The sequence below is a fragment of the Cavia porcellus genome, unplaced genomic scaffold (genome assembly GCF_034190915.1).
Source record: "Cavia porcellus strain 051 isolate PalLab524CR breed Dunkin Hartley unplaced genomic scaffold, mCavPor4.1 scaffold_7, whole genome shotgun sequence".
Classification (NCBI taxonomy): Eukaryota; Metazoa; Chordata; class Mammalia; order Rodentia; family Caviidae; genus Cavia; species Cavia porcellus.
Window position 1 is genome coordinate 36,870,956 of NW_026947490.1, and position 21,346 is coordinate 36,892,301.

General features: G+C 40.9%; 1 protein-coding gene across 4 annotated transcripts in view; it reads left to right on the forward strand.

The window, feature by feature from the left end:
• LOC101788927 (zinc finger protein 582) overlaps positions 1-7,137 on the forward strand; it is a 39,031-nt gene extending 31,894 nt beyond the window's left edge. For all 4 annotated transcript variants that reach the window (XM_004999805.4, XM_063252304.1, XM_023566048.2 and 1 more), the window contains one exon: positions 2,783-7,137. In XM_004999805.4, coding sequence (XP_004999862.2) covers positions 2,783-4,488 — 1,706 coding nt within the window. In that variant the 3' untranslated portion in view covers positions 4,489-7,137. The remainder of the gene's footprint in view (positions 1-2,782) is intronic.
• Positions 7,138-21,346: the final 14,209 nt, after the last annotated feature.

Below are 21,346 nucleotides of genomic sequence, written 5' to 3' on the forward strand. Positions count from 1 at the left end.
CACACAGACACACACTGCCAGAGCTAATAAATGAATTCCACAGAGATGTAGAATACAAAACCAACATATAAAAATAGGGTGCATTTATGTTACACTAACATGAACTATCTGAAAAAGAACTTACAAAAATTCCATTTATAAAAGTGATTAAAATTAAAATACTTAAGAGTTGAAAATAATGTAATTTACTTAGGAACAAATTTAACCAAGGAGGTAAAAGACTTGTGCACTGAAAACTGTACATTATTGATAAAAGAAATTAAAGAAGGTGGAATAGATAAATGGAAATATGTTCCAGATTCATGAATCAGTAGAATTAATATTGTCAAAATAACAATATTTCCCAAAGTAGTCTAGAAATTCAGTATAATCCTCATCAAAATCCCAAAGACAAAAATAGCCCTAAAATTAATATGGAATTCCAAAAGATCACAAATAGCTAAAGCAGTCTTGACCAAGATAAGCTGGAGTCATCACACTCCCTGATTTAAGATTATACAAAGCTATTGTAGTCAAAACAGCATGATACTTGCATAAAACATATAAGGCATGTAGGTCAGTGGGCTAGACATCTTAGGAAAAAAGCCGCACCTAGAATGTAAACTGATCTTTGACAGAGACACCAAGAACATACAATAGGGAAAGTATAGTGTCTTCTGTGTTTAGTTTTGGGAAACTGGATGTCTACATACAGGAAAATAACTGAATGTAGGTTGAAGACTTAACAGCCCTGTAGCCATAAAAACTAGTTAAAAAATGTAAGAAAAGCTAAATGATATTCTTGGCAGTGATTTCCTTGATGTGATAGTAAAAGCACGGCAGCAAAGGTAAAAATAAGCAAATGGGATTCCATGAAAAGAAAAAAAGGTCTGCACAGCAAAGGAAGCAATCCATAAAATGAAAAGACAGCTTACAAAGTGGGTGAAAATGTTCGCAAATCAGTTATCCAATAACTGTCCAAAATCTATAAGCAACTCATAAAACAGCAGAAGCCAAATCGCCCACTGAGAATTGGTAAAGGACCTAGGCAGACCTTTTTCCAGAAGACGACACGGAATGGCTAACAGTCATGCAGAGATGCTTAACATCCCCAGTCCTGGGAGGAATAAACCTCAAAGCACAGCACCTCATGCCTATTGGGACAGCTGTTGTTAAAACATGAAAGCAGGAGTGTGGATAGAGACGTGGAGAAATGAAACCTTTGTGCAGTGTTAGTGGGAGTCTAAATAACTGCAGCTGTTAGTGAAGGCAGTCTGGAGGGGCCTGAAACTAGAACCACAAACAATTGGCTGTCCTGCTGCAAGGTTATAACTGCAGAAAGGAAGAGGCGCTGCCAGAGCCGTCAGCACTCCCAAGTTCAGGCAGCGCCATTCACAGCACCCCCAGAGTGCAAAAAACCCGTGCCTGCCGGAGGGGAGTGAATTAGGGCAGTGTGGTCTCTGGGTATGTGCACGTAAGAGGATCTTCTTCAGCCATAAGAGGAAGGGATTCCTCCTGTGGAGTCCTGCATGGGCTGAGGGCCTGTTCCACATCAGGGACTGAGAGAGTACCATGCTAAGTGAAAGAAGCCGGATTAAAGATGGTGCTTAAGTATGTGGGGTCCACGAAAAGCCAAACTCAAGAAACAGAGTCAAAGAGCGATTACTTGGAGTTAGGGCTGGGTGAAAAGGGAGGAGGCATTGGTCAAAGAGCACAGAGTTTTAAGTTCAAGATGGATCCGCTCTGGACACTTACTGTGTAGCAAGCACAGTGGCCACATTGTGACTGTGGTGGTTGGAATCTGCTCGGTAGATCTCCAGCACCCTCACCACACACAGAGATGTCAACTGTGTAAGGTAATGGATTAGTAAATAGTGATATTGTGATATTACATAATGCATATCAAGACCCAGGGCATAGGTTAAATGTACACAGGTAGTTATTTTTCAGCTCTGCTTCAGTAAAGCTGGAAAACCCGAGTGGACCTTGTGGATTTGGGAAGGGGCAAAAGGGAAGGCAGGAAGTAGCAATGCTGCTGCGAGATGTCTGTGTTCCAACTCCCGAGAAGAACCTCATTACTATGAATTGTAAACGTGCCAGGAAAGATTTTTAAAAAGAGTAAAATTTTAAAGTCTCATTAAGAAATGTTCAGAGAAGTGAGGATTTTTTTTCAAACTTGTAGAAGCAAACAGGAAAATGCAAAAATGACTTTATGCAAATACTAGACTCGAGCAATTCATTGGCCATTAGCTTTTGTTCCTAGTAACGGCACCGTTTTCTGGCCATGATGAACATCGGCTTTCCGGTAATCCTAGTGAATAGACAAGAATACAAGGTGTTAAAAAAAAAAAAAAAAAAACAAGGTGCTGAGTGTGCAGGGGCGTGCTCTTCTGAACAGCTTTTGGGATGTGATAACCTGTATTTAATGACATCACCTACACAACCTTAGAGAGCACATTCCAGGGAGAAGTGTTCTAAGTGCAGAGTGTGAGAGAGGTTTCAGGTACAATGTATACCTTGCGAGGCACCTGAGGGTCCAAAGCGTAGATAGGAATGCCATAGCCCATCAGCTCCTTCTGTTTGAGATATGTAACTGACTCCACATATACTTAACTGTTTTCGATTTCCAATATGAATTCAGTTTTCTTATATACAATGTACACTGAATATTTAAAAGTAGTAGCTCTTACAGCTGCAGAATTTGTGTTTAGTTCCGCAGTTAGTGAAATAGTTAAGCTTTCCTTTCATCACACTTTTTTTAGCAAATGATAAAGGAGATGATTGTTTTCTTGATGTGTTTCAGCCCAACAGTGTGCACGTGAGACCCCGCAGTTACTTCTGAAGCAGAACTCATGCACGGAGGTCATCACAGACAGAGCTTCAGGCGCGAAACTTGCAAGTTCCACTTTCCGACCAAGTTGGGCTTCTGAGTGTGTGTTTGAGATGAAGCTAGCAGATCAGGAGACACAACTTGGGCAAGAGGGTGCTTCTCATAACGAAGCTCTCCCAAAGGAGAGAGAACACATGTACAACAAGTCTGGAAGATGGTTCCACTTGGATGATTCAGAAGAGAGAGGTCACACTGGCATTTCAAGTAAAAGCTTCAGAAAAGCCTCAATGGTAAGAAAACAGACAGGAATCTATGCAGGAAAAAAGCTTTTCAAGTGTAATGAGTGTAAAAAAACTTTTACCCAGAGCTCATCCCTTACTGTCCATCAGAGAATTCATACTGGCGAGAAACCCTACAAATGCAACGATTGTGGAAAGGCCTTCAGTGATGGTTCCTCCTTTGCCCGACATCAGAGGTGTCACACAGGCAAGAAGCCCTATGAGTGCGTGGAGTGTGGCAAAGCCTTCATACAGAACACGTCCCTTGTCCGCCACTGGAGGTACTACCACACCGGGGAGAAGCCCTTTGACTGCATTGATTGTGGGAAGGCCTTCAGCGATCATATAGGCCTCAGTCAGCACAGGAGGATTCACACTGGAGAGAAACCCTACAAGTGTGATGTGTGTCACAAGTCCTTCAGGTATGGCTCATCCCTGACTGTGCATCAAAGGATTCACACCGGAGAGAAACCGTATGAGTGCGATGTTTGCAGGAAAGCCTTCAGCCATCACGCTTCTCTTACGCAGCATCAGAGAGTGCACTCTGGAGAGAAGCCTTTCAAGTGTAAGGAATGCGGCAAAGCTTTCAGGCAGAACATTCACCTTGCGAGTCATCTGAGGATCCACACGGGGGAGAAGCCCTTCGAGTGTGGGCAGTGCGGGAAATCCTTCAGCATCAGTTCCCAGCTCGCCACTCATCAGAGGATCCACACGGGAGAGAAGCCCTACGAATGCAAGGTTTGCGGTAAAGCCTTCACCCAGAAGGCCCACCTTGCCCAGCATCAGAAGACGCACACGGGAGAGAAGCCATATGAGTGCAAGGAGTGTGGGAAGGCCTTCAGCCAGACTACGCACCTCATCCAGCACCAGAGGGTTCACACTGGAGAGAAGCCCTACAAATGTGCCGAGTGTGGGAAGGCCTTTGGGGATAACTCATCCTGCACCCAGCACCAGAGACTGCACACGGGCCAGCGGCCTTATGAGTGCATCGAATGTGGGAAGGCCTTTAAAACAAAGTCGTCCCTCATTTGTCACCGCAGAAGCCACACCGGAGAGAAACCTTATGAGTGCGGTGTGTGTGGCAAAGCCTTTAGTCATCGCCAGTCTCTGAGTGTGCATCAGAGGATTCATTCTGGGAAGAAGCCCTACGAGTGTAAGGAATGCAGGAAAACCTTTATCCAAATCGGACACCTCAACCAACACAAGCGGGTGCATTCTGGAGAAAGAGCCTGTAACTACAGGAAGAGCAGGAAGGTCTTCAGGCAGACCGCACACTGTGCCCACCATCAGCGGGTTCACTCTGGGGAGGTGTCCCCACGCCCCTCCTTGCCTCCCACGTCAAGCTCTGTGGATCTGTTCCCCAAATTTCTCTGGAATCCACCTGCACTCCCGTCGTCATAGTCTCAAGACATTGTCATTTCATATGCACCCAGGTCATTAACAAACTCTGCCCTTGTGGCTTGGTCCCCACCAGTTTGTTCTTCACATTACAGTTGGGCTGACTTTTTAAAAGTATAAATGTAATTTGCTTATGTAAAGCTTGTATTGCGGTCCTCTCACTTGGTTAATGCATAAGATGAGCCCCATACAGTACCTGAACCATGCTGTGTCCATGGAGCTTAGTTCTTTTAAAACATTGTTTTTGAACATTGGAAAGTTACTATAGCCAGTTCTAATAAATGACCCAGTAGGATGAGACCAGGAGAAGCCAGATTTCACTTAGCAGTGGGGTGGTTGAAGCAGTTGAGGTTTTGCCTGTGTTTGTTTCAAACCTGATTCCCTTGTGCCAGGTCTTATTGTGGCTTTCTGTCCAGTCCACATGAGTGTAAGGTGGGAAGGTTTGATGTGAAGGTGACCTTTGGTGACACTGTCAGAAAGGCTAGGGAGGGGAGTAGGCCAGCTGGAACAAATGGGCTGAAAGAACCAGAAAATCAAAAGATTCGTGTGCATAAAGTTAAAACTACTGACATTACTCAAGAATCAGAAAGTTCAGCAGAATATAGTCCATTTGACAATACTGGTTTATGAATAAATTCTATACAATTTAAGGACCCATCAATGCTGGGCTAAACTGAGTCAGAGCAGAGTCAGCAAGCTGACTCACAGTCAAGGTGTCACTACATTTTTATAGGGCCCATTAGCTCAGAATTTATAAACGTTTTCAAGTGGTTAGAAGTGGGAAGACTGTTTTCAGTGTAATGATGTGAAATTTAAATTTCGGTGTCTGTCGTTGAGTTGCATGGGTGGACAGCCACTCCACCCTGCTACTGTCTAAGGCTGCCCACTGCCACCACAGCAGCACTGAGTCAGTCACAGAGACCACATGGCCCACCGTCAGGCCTCCTTGCAGCCGGTACCTGCCCGGGAGCTTCCCAGAGTGCTTGCTAACCCCGGTCTGGAGTCCTGAGAGACCGCAGCTCAGGGTCCAAGTCCTGTCAGCTGCTGGCTTCCCCATTGTCCAACACAATGGCAGCCTGAGCGTCTGTCGCAGGGACTGTGGGCTGGGAAGGTAGCTCAGTGGCACAGTGCCTGCATGGCAAGTGCAAATCCTGAGTTCAGTCCCCTGTTCTGGGAGGAAAAAACCCAAGTCTGTGGCGGAGGCTGTGGCTGCAGCACTCAGAACATTTGCCAACCACTGCCCCAGCATAGATGAGACTCTACAAAAGGTTTTCATTTTATGGAGGTAACACAGCTTACATCAAACACAAGAAAACAGACTAAAAACAATGTATGAAAAATGAAAGAGAGGGCTGGGGATTTAGCTCAGCAGCATAGGTGCTTGCCTGGTAAGCACAAGGTCATGAGTTTGATCCCTGCCCCCCACCCCCAAAAGAAAAAAGAAAAAAATTTTTTTTGTCTTCTTGAGAGAGATTCACTATGCATTTCAGGCTGGGCTTGCACTCACTTTGTAGTCCTGGCTGGTCTCAAATTCACAGTGATCCTCCTGCCTCAGCCTGCTTAGAGCTGGGATTCCACCCCTGGCTAGAAATGAAATTATTAAATTAGAAAATACGTAAAGGGGGAGTTATTTTTAGATTAAATATTCAGGATTATTAAAATGTTTATAAATTTGATTGAAAAAATAGGATACATTTACTCTGGTGTTTTTCCTGAAACAACATGAAGCATGAGGCAAAAATAACAAGGATTTTTTTTTAAATAGTTTTTTTTTTTTTTTTTTGGTATGAGGCTTGTAATGTCATGTTGATGTTTCAGTTTTAGGGAAACGACATTTTGATAATTGGTTGTCCACATCTCCAAAAGGAAGAAGCACACGTACGCCTTACAGATAACTGTAGGGCACCTGTATTTAACATATCTAGTTATAAAGTAAGATTTTAAAGTAAACATAGAAAAGAAGATGCCTTTAACAAATAGGAGATGGGATCCTAGGAGCTGAAAAGGCAGAAAAAAAAAATTGGCCTCCATAACAATTTAAAACCAAAAAGCCACCAAAAACGTGGGAAAATCAGCTGATAGAAAATGCGTGTAGCTTGTAAATGCGCCGATTAGGGATGACGCAGTTCCACCTGTAGAGCAGAGTGGGGCAGTTGGCAAAGCCAGGAGGAAGGGAAGTCACACAGCGGAGCATTCGGGTGCATGAATTTTGTGAATGTCTCACCTTCGTGTATCAAAACAACAAAAAAATAAAGGGAAAACAAGCTCTCAGCCCTTAGATGGATTAAAGTCTAAAATTCGTGTGACACCAGTACTGGTATCTGTGAGAAGACTAATGCTTGCATTATGAGCAGTGTAAATCTGTCTCCTTCCTGCCTTTGAAGATGGTACCTGGCATGACCTGTCAGAATTCTGACTGTGATCCTTTGAGAGCAATTCCAGATCTAGGAGTCTTATGGGAAGAAAGATATATATATATGAAATTTATGCACAATTTTTAAAATTGTGGCAGAGTTTCTGTGTCCTGCCAAGCACATTGCCTAAATTGTGATTATTTAGTACTGTGTTGTGCAGTTAGCAGAAAGGTTGGGCATCATGTCTACCCATAGAGAGCCCTCTGCAGTAATTAAATGAAATATGACATTTGCAGAACGTTATGTGTAAAATGGTTTTGTAGTCGAGTCAAGATACTGACTGTGTGTGTGCACTCAGGCATAGTGTGGGAATGTTTTTGTCTCTTTTTTTGCTTGTTGTGGGACTTTACTCTTCTTCACTGTGTATTCTGGCAAACCGTCAGCCACACATGGCTCCAGTTAAGCCAACTAGATTTTTCATCCTTGGTATTTTGATTGGACACAGGGATAGAAGTAGGGCCAATTTTCAGCTTCTTGCACATTTGGAGCCACGTGTCCTAGGCTGTGGCCTGTCTTGCCACCTGAGGCATCTCCTTGTTCTCAGTCCAGCCATGCCACAGCCCTGCACATGTATTCAGCTTCAGGCACCATGATGGACGTTTGCCTTTAATCCACATTCATTGTGGTTGGCTGGATCCCTTACTGTTAGCTGTTTGGTGTGTGGGGTATCATCCCAGGGCTCCCCTGCGTTGGAGTTGAGGCATCTTTTGATAACAACACAAGTCACTGGGACCCATTGAAATGATTCCTGATTTGCCATATCCTGGTTTGTTCAGTTCTTGAAGTCTAAGCTGCGCGGTATTTGTCAGTACTTAATTTGTTTTTAAATTAAATTCTTTTGTTCTCAACCAAAGAAAGCAAACCTATACAGAAGTTGATACTAGGGCATGATCGCCAGGCTATTGAAAAGCAGGGCAGTAACAACTTATTACACACCAGCAAGTGAAATCAAAAGATAGAAACTCCAGCTGCCATTTTATTCAAGGAAAGAAGATTCCCGATGTGGGATTGTAAATCCATTATGTGATAAAGGAGGGGCTGCACCCATGAAAACTGTAGGTGAGGATGACAGCTATTTCCAGAAGTATATGTGGGATTTGCTTATAATGAAACTGGATAATTGAAAGTCAAATTTCAAGGATCTTTATGATTGTTGGGAAATATTTCTTACTGGTTCCAGTTGGGGATGCAGTTGCTGAAAATCAAATATACCAATAGAATCTGAGCGGTGATGCCTAACTGCACTCCCAACCCTGCCACTTTCCTTAAGTCATGGAATGAAACTGTCAGGGATTTCAGTCCATATTCGGTTGGCTCCAAGGCAGCATGGCATGGTGGGGCACCCATTCATGGCCATTGCAAACAGCCAGGTGCCAACCGGCAAGAGAGAGAGACACCTTTCTGTCCTCCATCATATCCTGGTTCCACCCTGGGGCGGGTGAAACACACCACCAATCCGAGCTCTAGATAACAAACTAATCACAAATGCTAGATTTGGTTGCATCCATAATTGCATGAGGCTTGGGGGCTGCTGACATAAACTATGACACCCACCTAATAAAGTCAGAATTTAATATAATCTGTGATGTGAAATACAGAAACAGGTCAATTTAACCCAGAAATATTTAATACCTTGTACCAATTAAACCATCATAAATTGAGGGAACATTTTTCAGAACATATTTGAGTTAATTATTTTGCATATTAAATAAGGGCTGAAAGAATCCAAGGAGTCACAAAGGTGGATGAGTTCATTTATCATCCGTGCCCCTCACCCTTCTTCAGGTCCCCTGATGGCTCAGCAGCTCTTCTGTGTCCTTTGGTGAAAGAAGCCCCAGCATCTTTTAAAAGGGCTTCCTCCTCTTGGTGCTGAGACACTTTGTGAAGGGGACTGCATTTGGGAAGGGTATCTGGAACCTCTAGGAAGTATGGCATTTGTAGTGTCTTAGTTACAGAGCAGCAGTCAACTATGAGAAGTGGTCATAATCTCAGAGCTCTAGAAGTGTTCTATTTGTGATATTTCCTCTTTATTCAATAATCCCCAGTGTTGAAAATGCACTAAGGCTTCCTATTAATTACAAAGACTCGGTGGCGGGGGAGGGGTGTTGTTAATGTATCTCAGTGGCAGAGCATGCATTTGACACATAAGCCCTGGATTCAATCCCCAGTGCGTGTGCATGTGCATGCATGCATGCACACATGCAATTCATGGCATTCTGATCATTGGCAGCAAGACTGGGTGCTCGAGTGGCCCTAACTAAAGTTGTTGGACATTTACACTGGGGTTTCTAGTGAGTTGCATTAATGCACATTAGAGGGGATTCATATCCAGGTCCCCCGAGGCTACAAACCCAAGTAGTGGTCTTTACGCACCAGCAAGTGTTTTCCTTAGTGGCATCTAAGATGCGACCAGATGTTCTGTGCTTTCTTTCTGCTGTCTGAAATTAGTTCTGTGATGTGTCCACCTGCATGTGCTACATCTCCCAGCCATGCTTGTTTCCCTTTGTGGCTAACTTGATTACTTTTATATCACCCAGGCTTTGTTAATCAGAAAAAGATGCGCTACTCAGCTGGGGAGGGATCTTAACTGTGTGGTACAATGAAGCCAAAAGATGGAAAGCCCGTGGGTCACTAACCCACTATTGGGTGGAAAGCCCCCAGTTACCCAGGGACATCAGCAGCAGATGACTGTGTGGTGAGAAATATATTCATCCATAGCAGGGTGCTGATATTTGGGGTTTAATTATAAAAGCTTCTGTAACTGTAATTAGTATGGTCTCTTTGGTGAAACCTTTATTTTATTGAGTCATTGGCTAAGAGCAGCACTGGTGTGTTAGTTGTCTATCCTTTGTAACAAGTTGCCTCTTAGTAGCTCAACATGCTTGTCCAGTTTCGTTAAGGAAGCCAAATGTGGCTGGGCTGTGTGCCTGTGGCTCAGAGTCTCACAAGGCTGTGGTCCAATCGTCACCAGTGTGCCAGGTACCTGGAGGCCGTGCTAGAGGAGAATCACGTTGCAAACTCACATGGCTCTTGGCAGCCTCAGCTCCTCCCTGGCTTTGTGTGGGCATAGCAGTCCCTTCCACTGGGGCCTTTTTGTATGGCCACTTATAACGGAGCAAGTGGCTTCCTTGAAAGTGGACACACAGGACAGGGAACCCAGGATGGAAGCTGAAGTCTTCTTTCCCTACCTGATATTAAAGGTGACATTCCTTCATCCTTGTTTTTGGTTGGTTAGAAAGCACTAGGTCCAGGCCCCTTTCAAAAGGAGAGGACAACAAAGTGCATAAATGCCAGGACATCGGGGTCACTGGCAACCGTGGTAAATGTTATTCACCAGCAACTGGCCTCTATGCACCCTGGTGGTTCATGTCCCTTCCACATGCCACATTCACTCCCTCATTCCAAGGCTCTTTCCAGAATCCAGCTTCATCACGGTATCATCTTCAAGCAAGAATCTTGTCAGAAGGGGCCAGGCACTGGCGAAGCACATGTGGCGTGGTTTCTTCAGTACAAGTACTGTCCCTCTGCAGAACATTGTAAATAAAGGAACTGTCACCCGTGTGTGCAAGCTTCAGCCGCTCCCTGTGTACACTGGCCCACAGTAGCCCTGCAACTGGCCACATGTTTGGACATTCATTAATTAGGCCAAGGCCTGGGATAATTTTCTGCCTTCTGGGTTCTTGGTTCTATCCTTGGCATATGTTGTTTTTCATCAAATATATTTGTCTCTGAAGATTTTTCTGCTTGTGTTCTGACATTAGAATTTTGGGAATTCAGTGGCCTCTCATTGGCTCCATCTGTGTCTCTTTCACTCTGAGGGACCAGTGTTTCTCCTGAACTGATTTTCTTGAAAACTTTGTACGTTCATGTGAACCTTACTAGGGTAGAGACCAACCAGAGTCTCACATCCCTTTCATAAACTTCTTAGAGACCTAAGTACAGTATTCGAATGAAAATATCTATGATGTTTACCCTTATGTCTTCAGAGAGCTTCTGTGTGGTTAAACAGCACTAACTGATCTTTCTGAGGTTCTAACAAAATATTTCATGGTCATGTTCTTAGTTTCTCAGCCTTGATTGGTTTTATCATCTGTACTATGGATTTTATCTTTGCTTGGAAAATATCTGGATTTTAGCATCATTTCTCATACAGAAGCTGAAAATTTTCAAAATCCAAATGTCCTGGTTCTTTGTTAACAGTCCTGTCAGTTTATATTTCTTTTGTCTCAAGTGTCTGTCGACAGCAAGGTAAAAATAACAAGAAGAAGCACCTTCAACACCGTTTAGCTTGAGTACCCAGTTCTGCCCAAATCAGCTAAACTTTCAGACAGTTTGCAACAAGGCCCCTTTTCATCTAGATTCTAATACAGTTTTCTCTCACTGTGCTTTAAGATCTTAAGGTCCAGAATTTAGGTGTAATACTTTCTTTATGTAAATATCTTACAGACTCCAAGCATCCCGGCAAAGGCTGAGAGGACAGAGAAAAGGCTTCTACATTACCTACTTCAGGGAGACAGAGTCTTTCAGTTAGGTTCACCCAACTGAACTACACAGCACCAAAACAAAAGTCATTACTCTTTGCAAGAACATAACAGAGTCTTTACAGTATTATTCAAATAAAAATCATTAGATAAATAAAAAACTGGAAAGTAGGCCATATACAGGAGAAAAAGAGCAAAGGCCAATCCTGAGGTAACTCCAGTATTGGAATTAGTAAACAATGTTCTAGCCTCTATAATCCTGAATTAATATGGACAATATCCCGAGTAATATAAAGAAGTGTGCTATTAATGAACAGATCAGAATTTTGTCAAATAATCAATGAATTCAGAAATGGGAATCCTAGAACTGAGAAACATTTGGAAGTAAACATTTATTGGCTAGGTGTAACAGGAAATCAGAGGAGAAAGAAGTCAATGGAGTTGAATAAACATAAATAGATATTTAAAAAGAAATTGAAAGCACTGAACAGTGCCTAAGTCACTTATGATAATGCCAAAAGGTCCAAAACACATGTATTTAGAGTTAGCAGAAGAGAAAGGATGAAATATGAATCTGGTTTCAGTTATGTTGACAATTTTCATAATTTTGGAGGAAAATTGCAAATTTTCACATTCAGAATATCACCAAATGCCACATAGGGTACATACAGAGAAAATATAACTTTCTCATATCATTAGAAGCCTGCTGAAACCAGAAGATGAAAAATACCTGAAAATCGTCCCCCCTTCAAATGATGTATTGCAAACAGAAGCAATAACATGGATGTTGGTTGGTTTTTCATTATCGGTGACAGTTGTTAAGTGTTGGTATGAAGAAAACATTTCAACTTAGAACTTTATACTCAGAGAAAATGCCCTTTACAATGAAGGTAAAATATTTTCAGATAAAGAACTGCTATGACTTTTTTGTTAGCAAGGCAATGAAAAATGTTAAAAAGCAATTCTTCAGAAAAAAGAAATAGCCGAGGAAGCAAGGCGAGAGGCTGAGATGGCTCCTTTCCTCTTCCAGTGGTTCAGTAAGACTCTAGGAAGCAGTTTTCCTTGGAGTGCAGGTAGTTATTAAGGAAAATACTCTGCCTGTTTTTCAGCATGGTTTCTATTCCCCTTGCTCTGCCCAAAATATGAGGAACCCCTCCCCCAATTTCACTGAATAACTGATAAGATTCCTTGGGGTAAAATTCATAAAATTGTGGGGGCATATTTAAGCCTGGGCCTGTAGGAGATTCTAACTCATGAGCTGGTCTACATTAAGCCTCTAGCAATTCATCAAAATTACCAGTGAATAGTTCATATAATCTGGGGATGGTGTTGTGTTCATTTATCCTGGCATTCTGGTAGACTGATGCAAGAGAATCAAAATTTCAAACCCAGCCTTGGAAGCTTAGTGATTTAGTAAAACCTTGGCTCAAAATAAAAACATAAGAAGAGCTGGACTTCCATGAAGATGGCAGAGTGATGAACAGCAGAGAAAAGCTTCTCTGAGATTTGGGATGCTGATGCTAAAATATAGTAATGTGAGGAAGTGAAGGAGGGAAGTCGGTTCCAGGGACCTGGCAAGGATTTGAAGCAAGAATTGAAGCCCATGTGGAGAGTGAAGAGTGAGACCTCAATGCAGAAGAAGATGGTCAGCCGTGCTTTCTCCTTGAACTCTTTTTTTTTAAATTTTTTTTTATTTAAGGAGAAAAGAAAAGAAAAAAAAAACAGTGAAGGGGTACAAGTTATACAGATTTACAGAAGAAAAAAATGCACAATAGGGAATCACTAGTTAATGGATTACATATTGCCATCTTAGAAATAATTGTTCAAGTCACAAAATTAAAGCTTGTAAAGTGGGCATTCCAACAATGATACTGCAAACAGTTCTGTTCAATGATCCAATAAAACTCTGTGATACCTTTTTCTATCTTATACACTTAAATATACATGCAGTTATATAGTTTAGAGCACTTTCTTTTCTTCTCTTTTGTACAATGACTATTACACATTTTGGGTTTCATTGCTCCCACGGTTCTTATTGCTTTTTTGGAAGAGAGTAAAACCAAATGTGACATAACAGAACAGAATCGGTCAAGTCAAAAGGGTGGACATAATAGATAATATAAAAACATAATACAAGGTGATCAACAATGGTTACCATAATGCCTCCTGCTATCTCTAATAGAATTGCCTATATCATTAGTTGTAATACAATTGAACAAAACAGTAAAGAATAAAACCGACAAAACCAAAACATTGGAGACATTGTAGGTCTTCAAAAGTAGATAAAAGTCAACGAGAATGGGCGTTATAATGAATCTCATTATCTTCTCAGCTGATACCTAAACTTTCAAACCTGATACTATCCAGCAAAACAGAATAGAGGAACCTCAGTCAAAAACAAGATGGTGAGAGTAATACAGGGCTTCAAATCGAGATAATAGAAAGTCAAAGTGGGTTACTATATTATATCCTGCTATTTTTTCCCTTTAATTAAACGGATAAAAATAAAAAAGTAAATAATGGAGTGGAGATTGAGAAAAAAGAGGGCATAACAGCGAAACAGGGCAGATCAAAACATAACCATTTAAGCAGAATAGTGTTTCACCACCAGATATTTCCGACCCAAAAGTAGTTACCATATTGACTCTTTCCTTGAAGTCCTTGAGTACAATTTCGTATACTGTAGCATTAAGTATATCAAAACAATGTAAAACCTTTTAAGAGAATGACAGCATTATAGAGTATTTAGAATCGACTAACAGAAAATGAACAATAGTTTCTGTATAATCTCCTTGTCTTTAAAGGGTTTTTGCTTATACTATCATACATATTAAAATCCAATAAGATACAACCTGTTTAGACCATTGGAGACAGAAGAACAAAAGCTAGATGAGACTTCAAAACAAGATGGTACTAAATCAGTATTACCTATTGAGATGTCATTTTCTCCAAAATAGCTGTTCCTATCATCCAATCTTCTCTGTCTCATTTCTGTTGAGCTCTTTTTCTGTCAGTAGCTGTCAGTTTGTCTTCTTCATTTTGTTCTCTGCTCCATTCGTTGTGGCCTCCCCGCCACTATTTCTGGGTTCTTTGTATTTTTCTTTTTTTAGAATATCCTGCAATACTTTCTGTAGGGTTGAATTGGTGGTTGCAAATTCCCCCAGTTCTTCTTTATCCTGGAAGCACCTCGTTTTTCCATCAATTTCCAGGGACAGTTGTGCAGGATATCTCAATCTTGGTTGGAGATTATTATCTTTCAAAGCTTGAATTATTTCCCCCCATGCTCTTCGTGATTTGATGGTTTGTGAAGAGAAATCTGCTGTAATTCTGATGGGTGTTCCCTTGTAAGTAGTCTGTTTCTTGTCTCTTACAGCTTTTAATATTCTGTTCTTGTATTGAATTTCTGGAATTTTTATTATTATATGCCTGGGTGTTTCTCTGTTAGGATTGTAGGTAGCTGGGGTCCTGTATGCCTCGTACATCTGAGTATCTTTACCTTTTGCTAAATTAGGAAAATTCTCCTGGATTATTTCTGTGAGTAGCTTTTGTAGTTCACTTGTTTGTGTCCCTACTTCTTCTTTTATGTTCTTAATCCTTAAGTTATGGCTCCTCTTATCATCTTCTTGTCTTTGTATTATTGCTGTTTGTTTCTTTGTTATTTTTAAGAAGTTTTTCATTTCATTCTCCCATATTACAAGTCTGCCCTCCAGCTCAGATAGTCTGTCCTTAGTTTCTTTCAAGCTGTTATGCCAGTCTTGGATAGACTTCTTAATTACTTGATAGTCCCTTTGAACCTGCTTCACATACTCAATGCTTTCTCTGTTTTCTCCATCAAGCAATTCTCCCCTCTTTTTCTGTTCTTCCATTCCACCATCTGTTTTTTCCTGGGTGGTGCTTAGCATTTCTCTAACTATTCTGCATACTTCTAGCTTCAGGTCGTTGATAACTTCATTCCTGAATTGGTCTATGAGGCTCTCTATATGGCTCTTAATGTATATTGATGCGGTGTCCACTATTGCCTGTTTCTCAGAATTGGGGGCCGAGGAGCCTTTCTTGTTACTTCCCTTCCCCAATTATCTGTTCCTTATAAAATGCAAGCTTACATAGGAGGCCCGGCTTCCCTGCCTGTCAGCCACAGCCTGATCAAATTGCGCTGGCTAGGTGTTCCCGCCCACTGCTGCGCACCAGGGAGTCGCGGAGGAGGCAGCCTACTCGGGAGTCAGTCGCTCCTCCGGGCCACCGTCAGGCTCTGGGATCTGGGTTAGGCCAGGCTAGGGAGTCCACCAGCAGCGTTACGCAGGCCAGGCTCTTTTCACCAATCCCATCCGAGAGGGGGATGTGTGGCTGGAGTCGACACCGCGCCCTGCTCTCACAGGACTGCCAGAGCCCAGAAAGTCCTCCGCTGGAGTCAAACTGTGGTAGGGGGTCAGTTTCTCACTCACCTCGCCACCAGTCAGTTTTCGTGTACGCCTCCTTGTCCGTCCTGTTTTCGACTCCGTTCGCAGACTCCCGTTCCCAGAGCTCGGCGCGTCTCTCCTTGCCGAGCCGCTGTGGAGGCAGCCAGCCGCCGGGCGGCGGGAAACCCAAATCGCGGTTTCCAATGGTGCGGGGTCGAGCCTCCACACCGAGTCTTTTCTGTTCCTATTTTAGCGCCAGGACTGTATTCTAAGTTGGTTTCTCTCAGCCCAGTTCGTTCCTGAGTCAGCAGAGCATATCTCTACCGGTTCGTGTCTCCTTAGTCCTCATCATTCCTGGTCTCTGAGCCGAGCCTTTCAGAGAGCCTCCGGTAGTTGCTGTTGTCTGTCCGCCATGTTCTCCGATTCCTCTCCTTGAACTCTTACAGCATGGGAGGGGCAGCTCAAACCTGCAGACGCACACTGAGTATTGGTCACCCAACAGGCCTCCACAGGAGAAATGCACCAGTGGAATGGATCAGCAGATGCAGCAGACTTCAGTGTCAGGCGAGTTATTCAGTTTCAGACATCTCCCAGGAGAGGGTGATTAGCTGGTAGCCATCTTGGCGGGGAGCCAGCTGAGCTCAGAACTCAGAGCAGCTGTGGGGTGGCTCCATCTAGCAGCTCCCAGTGTTAGGGTGAGGCAGAACTGAATTCAAGCAAGAGGTCATGATTCTACTCTGTTCTGTTCTTATTTTTATTTTTTCCTTTTCTTTTTCTCTCCTGTCTTCCTCACCAGTATACCAAATCTTCCTTTGTCCTCCAGCCTTGCTTCTAATATCTTCTATTTCTCTATGTTTTCCCCAGCCCCTTTTAAATTTTTTCCCTGAGGGTAAAAATCACCATATTAAGGGAATATTTACTGTTTATAATTTTCTGATTTTACATTTTGTTATATAACCACAAATATAATTCATATTGTTAAAGGTGGCAAATTTATAGTTACTATGGTTCATAATTTTTAAGGCTGATGATTTTGTAGCTAGCTGGGATACTGGGAAGTGAAGTGTGGCTAGAGGTGCATCACTGGAGGTCTGCCTGGGGAGGATAATCTTGCCACTTCCTCAATCTCTGCCTCCCCATGGCCGTGCCATGAGGTGTTTCTCTGCCATACCTCCCTGCCTTGGAGCCATGCTACTATGGACTGAAATCTCTACAAACTGAGCCAAAAATGAACCTTTACTGACAAAAAAGAAAGAAAAGAAATGAAAAATGAAAGAGAAATATGTGTTTAATGGCCACAGAGCAGATATAGATAAAAAATAGGGAAATGGTGGAAACCATGAATGGGAAATAGGAAAGAAATGGAATCCATGAAATAGATTTAAACAGTTGTCCAGGAGATTAAAACTTCCATTGAAATTATATGCAACAGAATGAGCCAGTATGAGGACATACTAGCATATATAGAAGATAGGACTGCAGATAGGATCATGAAAAGAAAGATTTCTTTAAAATAGCAAGGGACCATGAAAAGTCAGTCCAGCAGATGCTAGGTGTTCAAAAGAATACATAAGATTGATTGGAGTCAATTAGAAAAGCAGGAAATAGCACAAATAACCTAAAAACCTGTTTGTAGAAATAATAGCAAAAAACTTCCCTGGTGGGGGCTGGGGATTTAGCTCAGCGGCATAAGTGCCTGCCTTGCAAGCAGGCAGTCGTGGGTTCGATCCCGGTACCGATAAAAAGGAAAAAGACAAACAAAAACAAAAACAAAAACAAAAAAACTTCCCTGGCAGGGAAAAATCATTTTACATACAGATAAGTGAGGCATATAAAACTCCAATTAGCTATGATAAAAAGAAAAACAAAAGTTCACCCAAATATATAGTCATCAAGATTCCAGAAATCCAACACAAGAAGCAAATATTAAAAGCCATTAGATAAAAGAAACAAACTATCTATAAAGAAAAGACCATCAGAATCGTAGCTGACTGCCTAACACAAGCTCTCAAGTCAAGGAGAGTCTGGAGTGAAGTATTTCAAGCCCTAAAAGAAAAGATCCTCCAATCCAGATTGATGTACCCTGCAAAATAACCTTTCAAAATTGATGGAGAAGTAAGAGCATCTAAGGAAATTAATGACCATCAAACCAGGTCCAAAATGTTCTGAAGAATATTATACATAGAGATAACGAGGATTACGATTCATGAACCTCAAGAGAATGAATCCACCAGGTGAGGAAAGTAATTGAATAGATGAGGTGGGTGAGAGAACCAAAAACAGGAAAATAACATGACAAGGATAAGCCAACAGTGATAACCATAAATGTTAATGATCTCAATTCACCAAGTAAAAGAAACAGTCTGGCAAAATGTAATAAGAAGCAACACCCAACAATGTGCTTCATACAAGAAACATATTTAATTAAAAATAAATTATAGACTGACAGTCAAAGGATAGAAATACTGCATGCAACAGGAACTCAGAAAACAACAGGGGTAGCTATTCTATTTACAGACAATGTGGATTTCTAACCAGGACTGATTAAGAGAGAAATCCTTGCATCCTTGCATCCTTGCAGAGGAAACAATTGAAGAAATCCTGCATCCTTGCAGAGGGAACAATTGAAGAGGAAGACATAACAATCATATACATGCACCAGACCAGTGTGCTCAAATATATAAAACAAATATTAATGGACATGAAGGATCAAATAAGCCATAATATAATTGTTTTAGGGTGAATATCAATACCCCTGTTTCACAATTAGACAAACAACTAGACAGAAACTCAACTATGAAATGTTAGAACTGAACCAAACTTTTGAACAAATGAACTTAAAAGTAGATGTATACAGTGTTCCACCCCACAGCATCAGAATATACATTTTTCTCAGCTGTACATGGGGTGTTCTCCAAAACAGACCATGTACTAGCTCATAGAGCATGATTAAATAAAGGCAAAAGAACTGAAATTATTCCATGCATATTATTAAACCATAGTGCAATGAAATTATAAATGAATGGCAAAAGAAACCACAAAAACTTCATAAACACATGGAAATTAACACCCTCCTGAGTAACCAATAGGTCACAGATGAAAGTAAGGAAGAAATTAGATAGCTTCTACAGTTAAATGATAATGCCAATACAATATATCAGAACTTATGGGTCCCCATGGAAGCAATCCTATGAAGGAAATTTATAGCAATGAATTCTCATGTCAGAAAAACAGAGCAAGCTCAAATAAACAACCTAATGTTGAACCTCAATGTTTTAGAAAAAGAAGAGAAAGTCAATCCCAAAGCTTATACGAAGGAGAAAATTATAAAGATCAGAGCAGAACTTAATGGGCTGGAGACTAAGAAAACAATACAAAGAACGAGTCAAAGAGCTCGTTCTTCCAAAGATTAAAATTGACAAACACCTTAGTAAACCTCATCAGAAAAGGAAAGAAAAAACTCAAATTCATGCAATTAGGAATTAAAAGGGAGAAACTGGGGGGCTGGAGAATTAGCTCAGTGGCATAAGTGCCTGCCTTGCAAGCAGGCAGTCGTGAGTTCCATCCCCGGTACCAATAAAAAGGAAAAAGACAAAAAAAAAAGGGGGAAAAATTACAAAGGATCCTTCAGAAATCCAGAAGATCCAAAGGCAAGGGAGAGGGCGTCACAATCCCTGACTTTAAATTATATTATAAAGGTACTGTGAAAGAAACAGCATAGTAATAGAAAGAAAAACCTTGAAGATCAGTGGAACAGATTAGATGTAAAAACAACTCCAGACATATGTACCTTATCTTTGACAAAGGTGGCAAACACATTCACTAGAAGAAAAATAGCTTCTTTAATAAATGGTGCTGGAAAAACTGGCTTTTCACATACCAAAGATTAAAATTTCATCATCCACTAAACTAAATTTAAAATGGATCAAGGATCTAAATATTAAAACAGAAACATTAAGTTTGCTGGAAGATAGAATAGGTAAAACTCTTGAAGACACTGGTATATGCAAAACTACTTTTCCATAAAGAAGGATACACTGGAGACTTTTATAGATAAATGGATGAACCTGACACTATACTCATATGTGAAATAAAGCAGACTCATATGTGTGAACATTATATTGTCTCCCTAGTGTGAGAAGATGAAAGAGTAAACAAGATCCAAAATGTACAATGGATATTGTAAAATGGGAAGAAACTGCTCAAAAAGAAAGAGAAACTGGGATGGGGGAAAGGAAAAAAGAAGAGAGGGAAAAGCAAAAAATATATATTATGTATTATATACAAGATGAGTAAGATTGTTGCACAACTAATTTAGTTCATTGAAAAGAAAGGTTTGCGCTAATATCATTTGGTCAATTAAATGTCTGTATCTTGTACTCTGAGTAACTAATTTAAAGATAACAATATGCAATATATTAATCATTGTTACTCTCCTTTTATCTTACTTTGAAATTTTATCTTTTTCTCCTTAAATTAAAAGAAAACCAAAACACTAAAAACAGAACTGAGGATCAATACAACAACAGAAAATGCAGAAACCATTCCAGAAATACTCAGCTATCTTATCTTTGACAAAGGAGCCAAACATCCTCACTGGAAGATAGATATCTCTGTAATAAATTGTGCATGAAATAGTGACTTTTATATACTGAAAACTAAAACTAGACCCATATCTATCTTGCACTAACCTAAAGTCAAACTGGATCAAAGATCTAAATATTAAGAAGAAACTCTAATTCTACTGGAAAATGTAATAGGCAGGATTCTTGAAGACACTTGTGTAGGCAAAGTCTGTATGAACAAAACCTTGGTCATAGAGGAGAAAAACCCCACAAAGAATCAACAACTGGAATCTTATCTCATTAATAAGCTTTTTTTTCGCAGCAAGAGAAACCACCAACAAAGTGAAAAGACAACACACAATGTGGGAAAAACATTTTGTCAGCTTTTCCTCAGACAAAGGACCAAGTGAAGAATATATAAAGAACTGAAAAATCTCACCCCTCAAGTTTAAAGACTAGATTTAAAAATGGGCATCTGAAATGAACAAACTCTTCTCAGATGAAGAAGCACAAACAGCAGATAAATTTACGAAAAAATGTTGAACATCACTGGTCATTCAAGAGTTTCAAATTAAAACAAAACAGTCAGAATGAATGACTCTCATCAAGAAATCAAGCAATAACAAATGTTGGTGGGGCCATGAGGAAAAACGAACCCTTCTCCCCTGTTGGTAGGAATGTAAACTGGTGTAACCACTATGGAAATAAGTGTGGAGATTCCTCAAAAAGTAAAAGTAGAAGTAGAAGTTCCATTTCCAAAAGTAAAAGTAGAAGTTCCATTTTACTCAGGTATTCCTCTCCTTGGTGTCTTCCCAAGAGAATTAAAAGTGTAATTCCACAGCAGTATATGCACATGTGTGTTTATAGTGTCATAGTTTGCAATGTGTAAATCTGGAAACAGCCTAAATCCCCATCAACTGATGAATGGATGAAGAAGATTATAAACAACGGAGTGCTACTCTGCCATAAAATAAGCTTGAGACATTTTCTAGGTAAGTGGACAC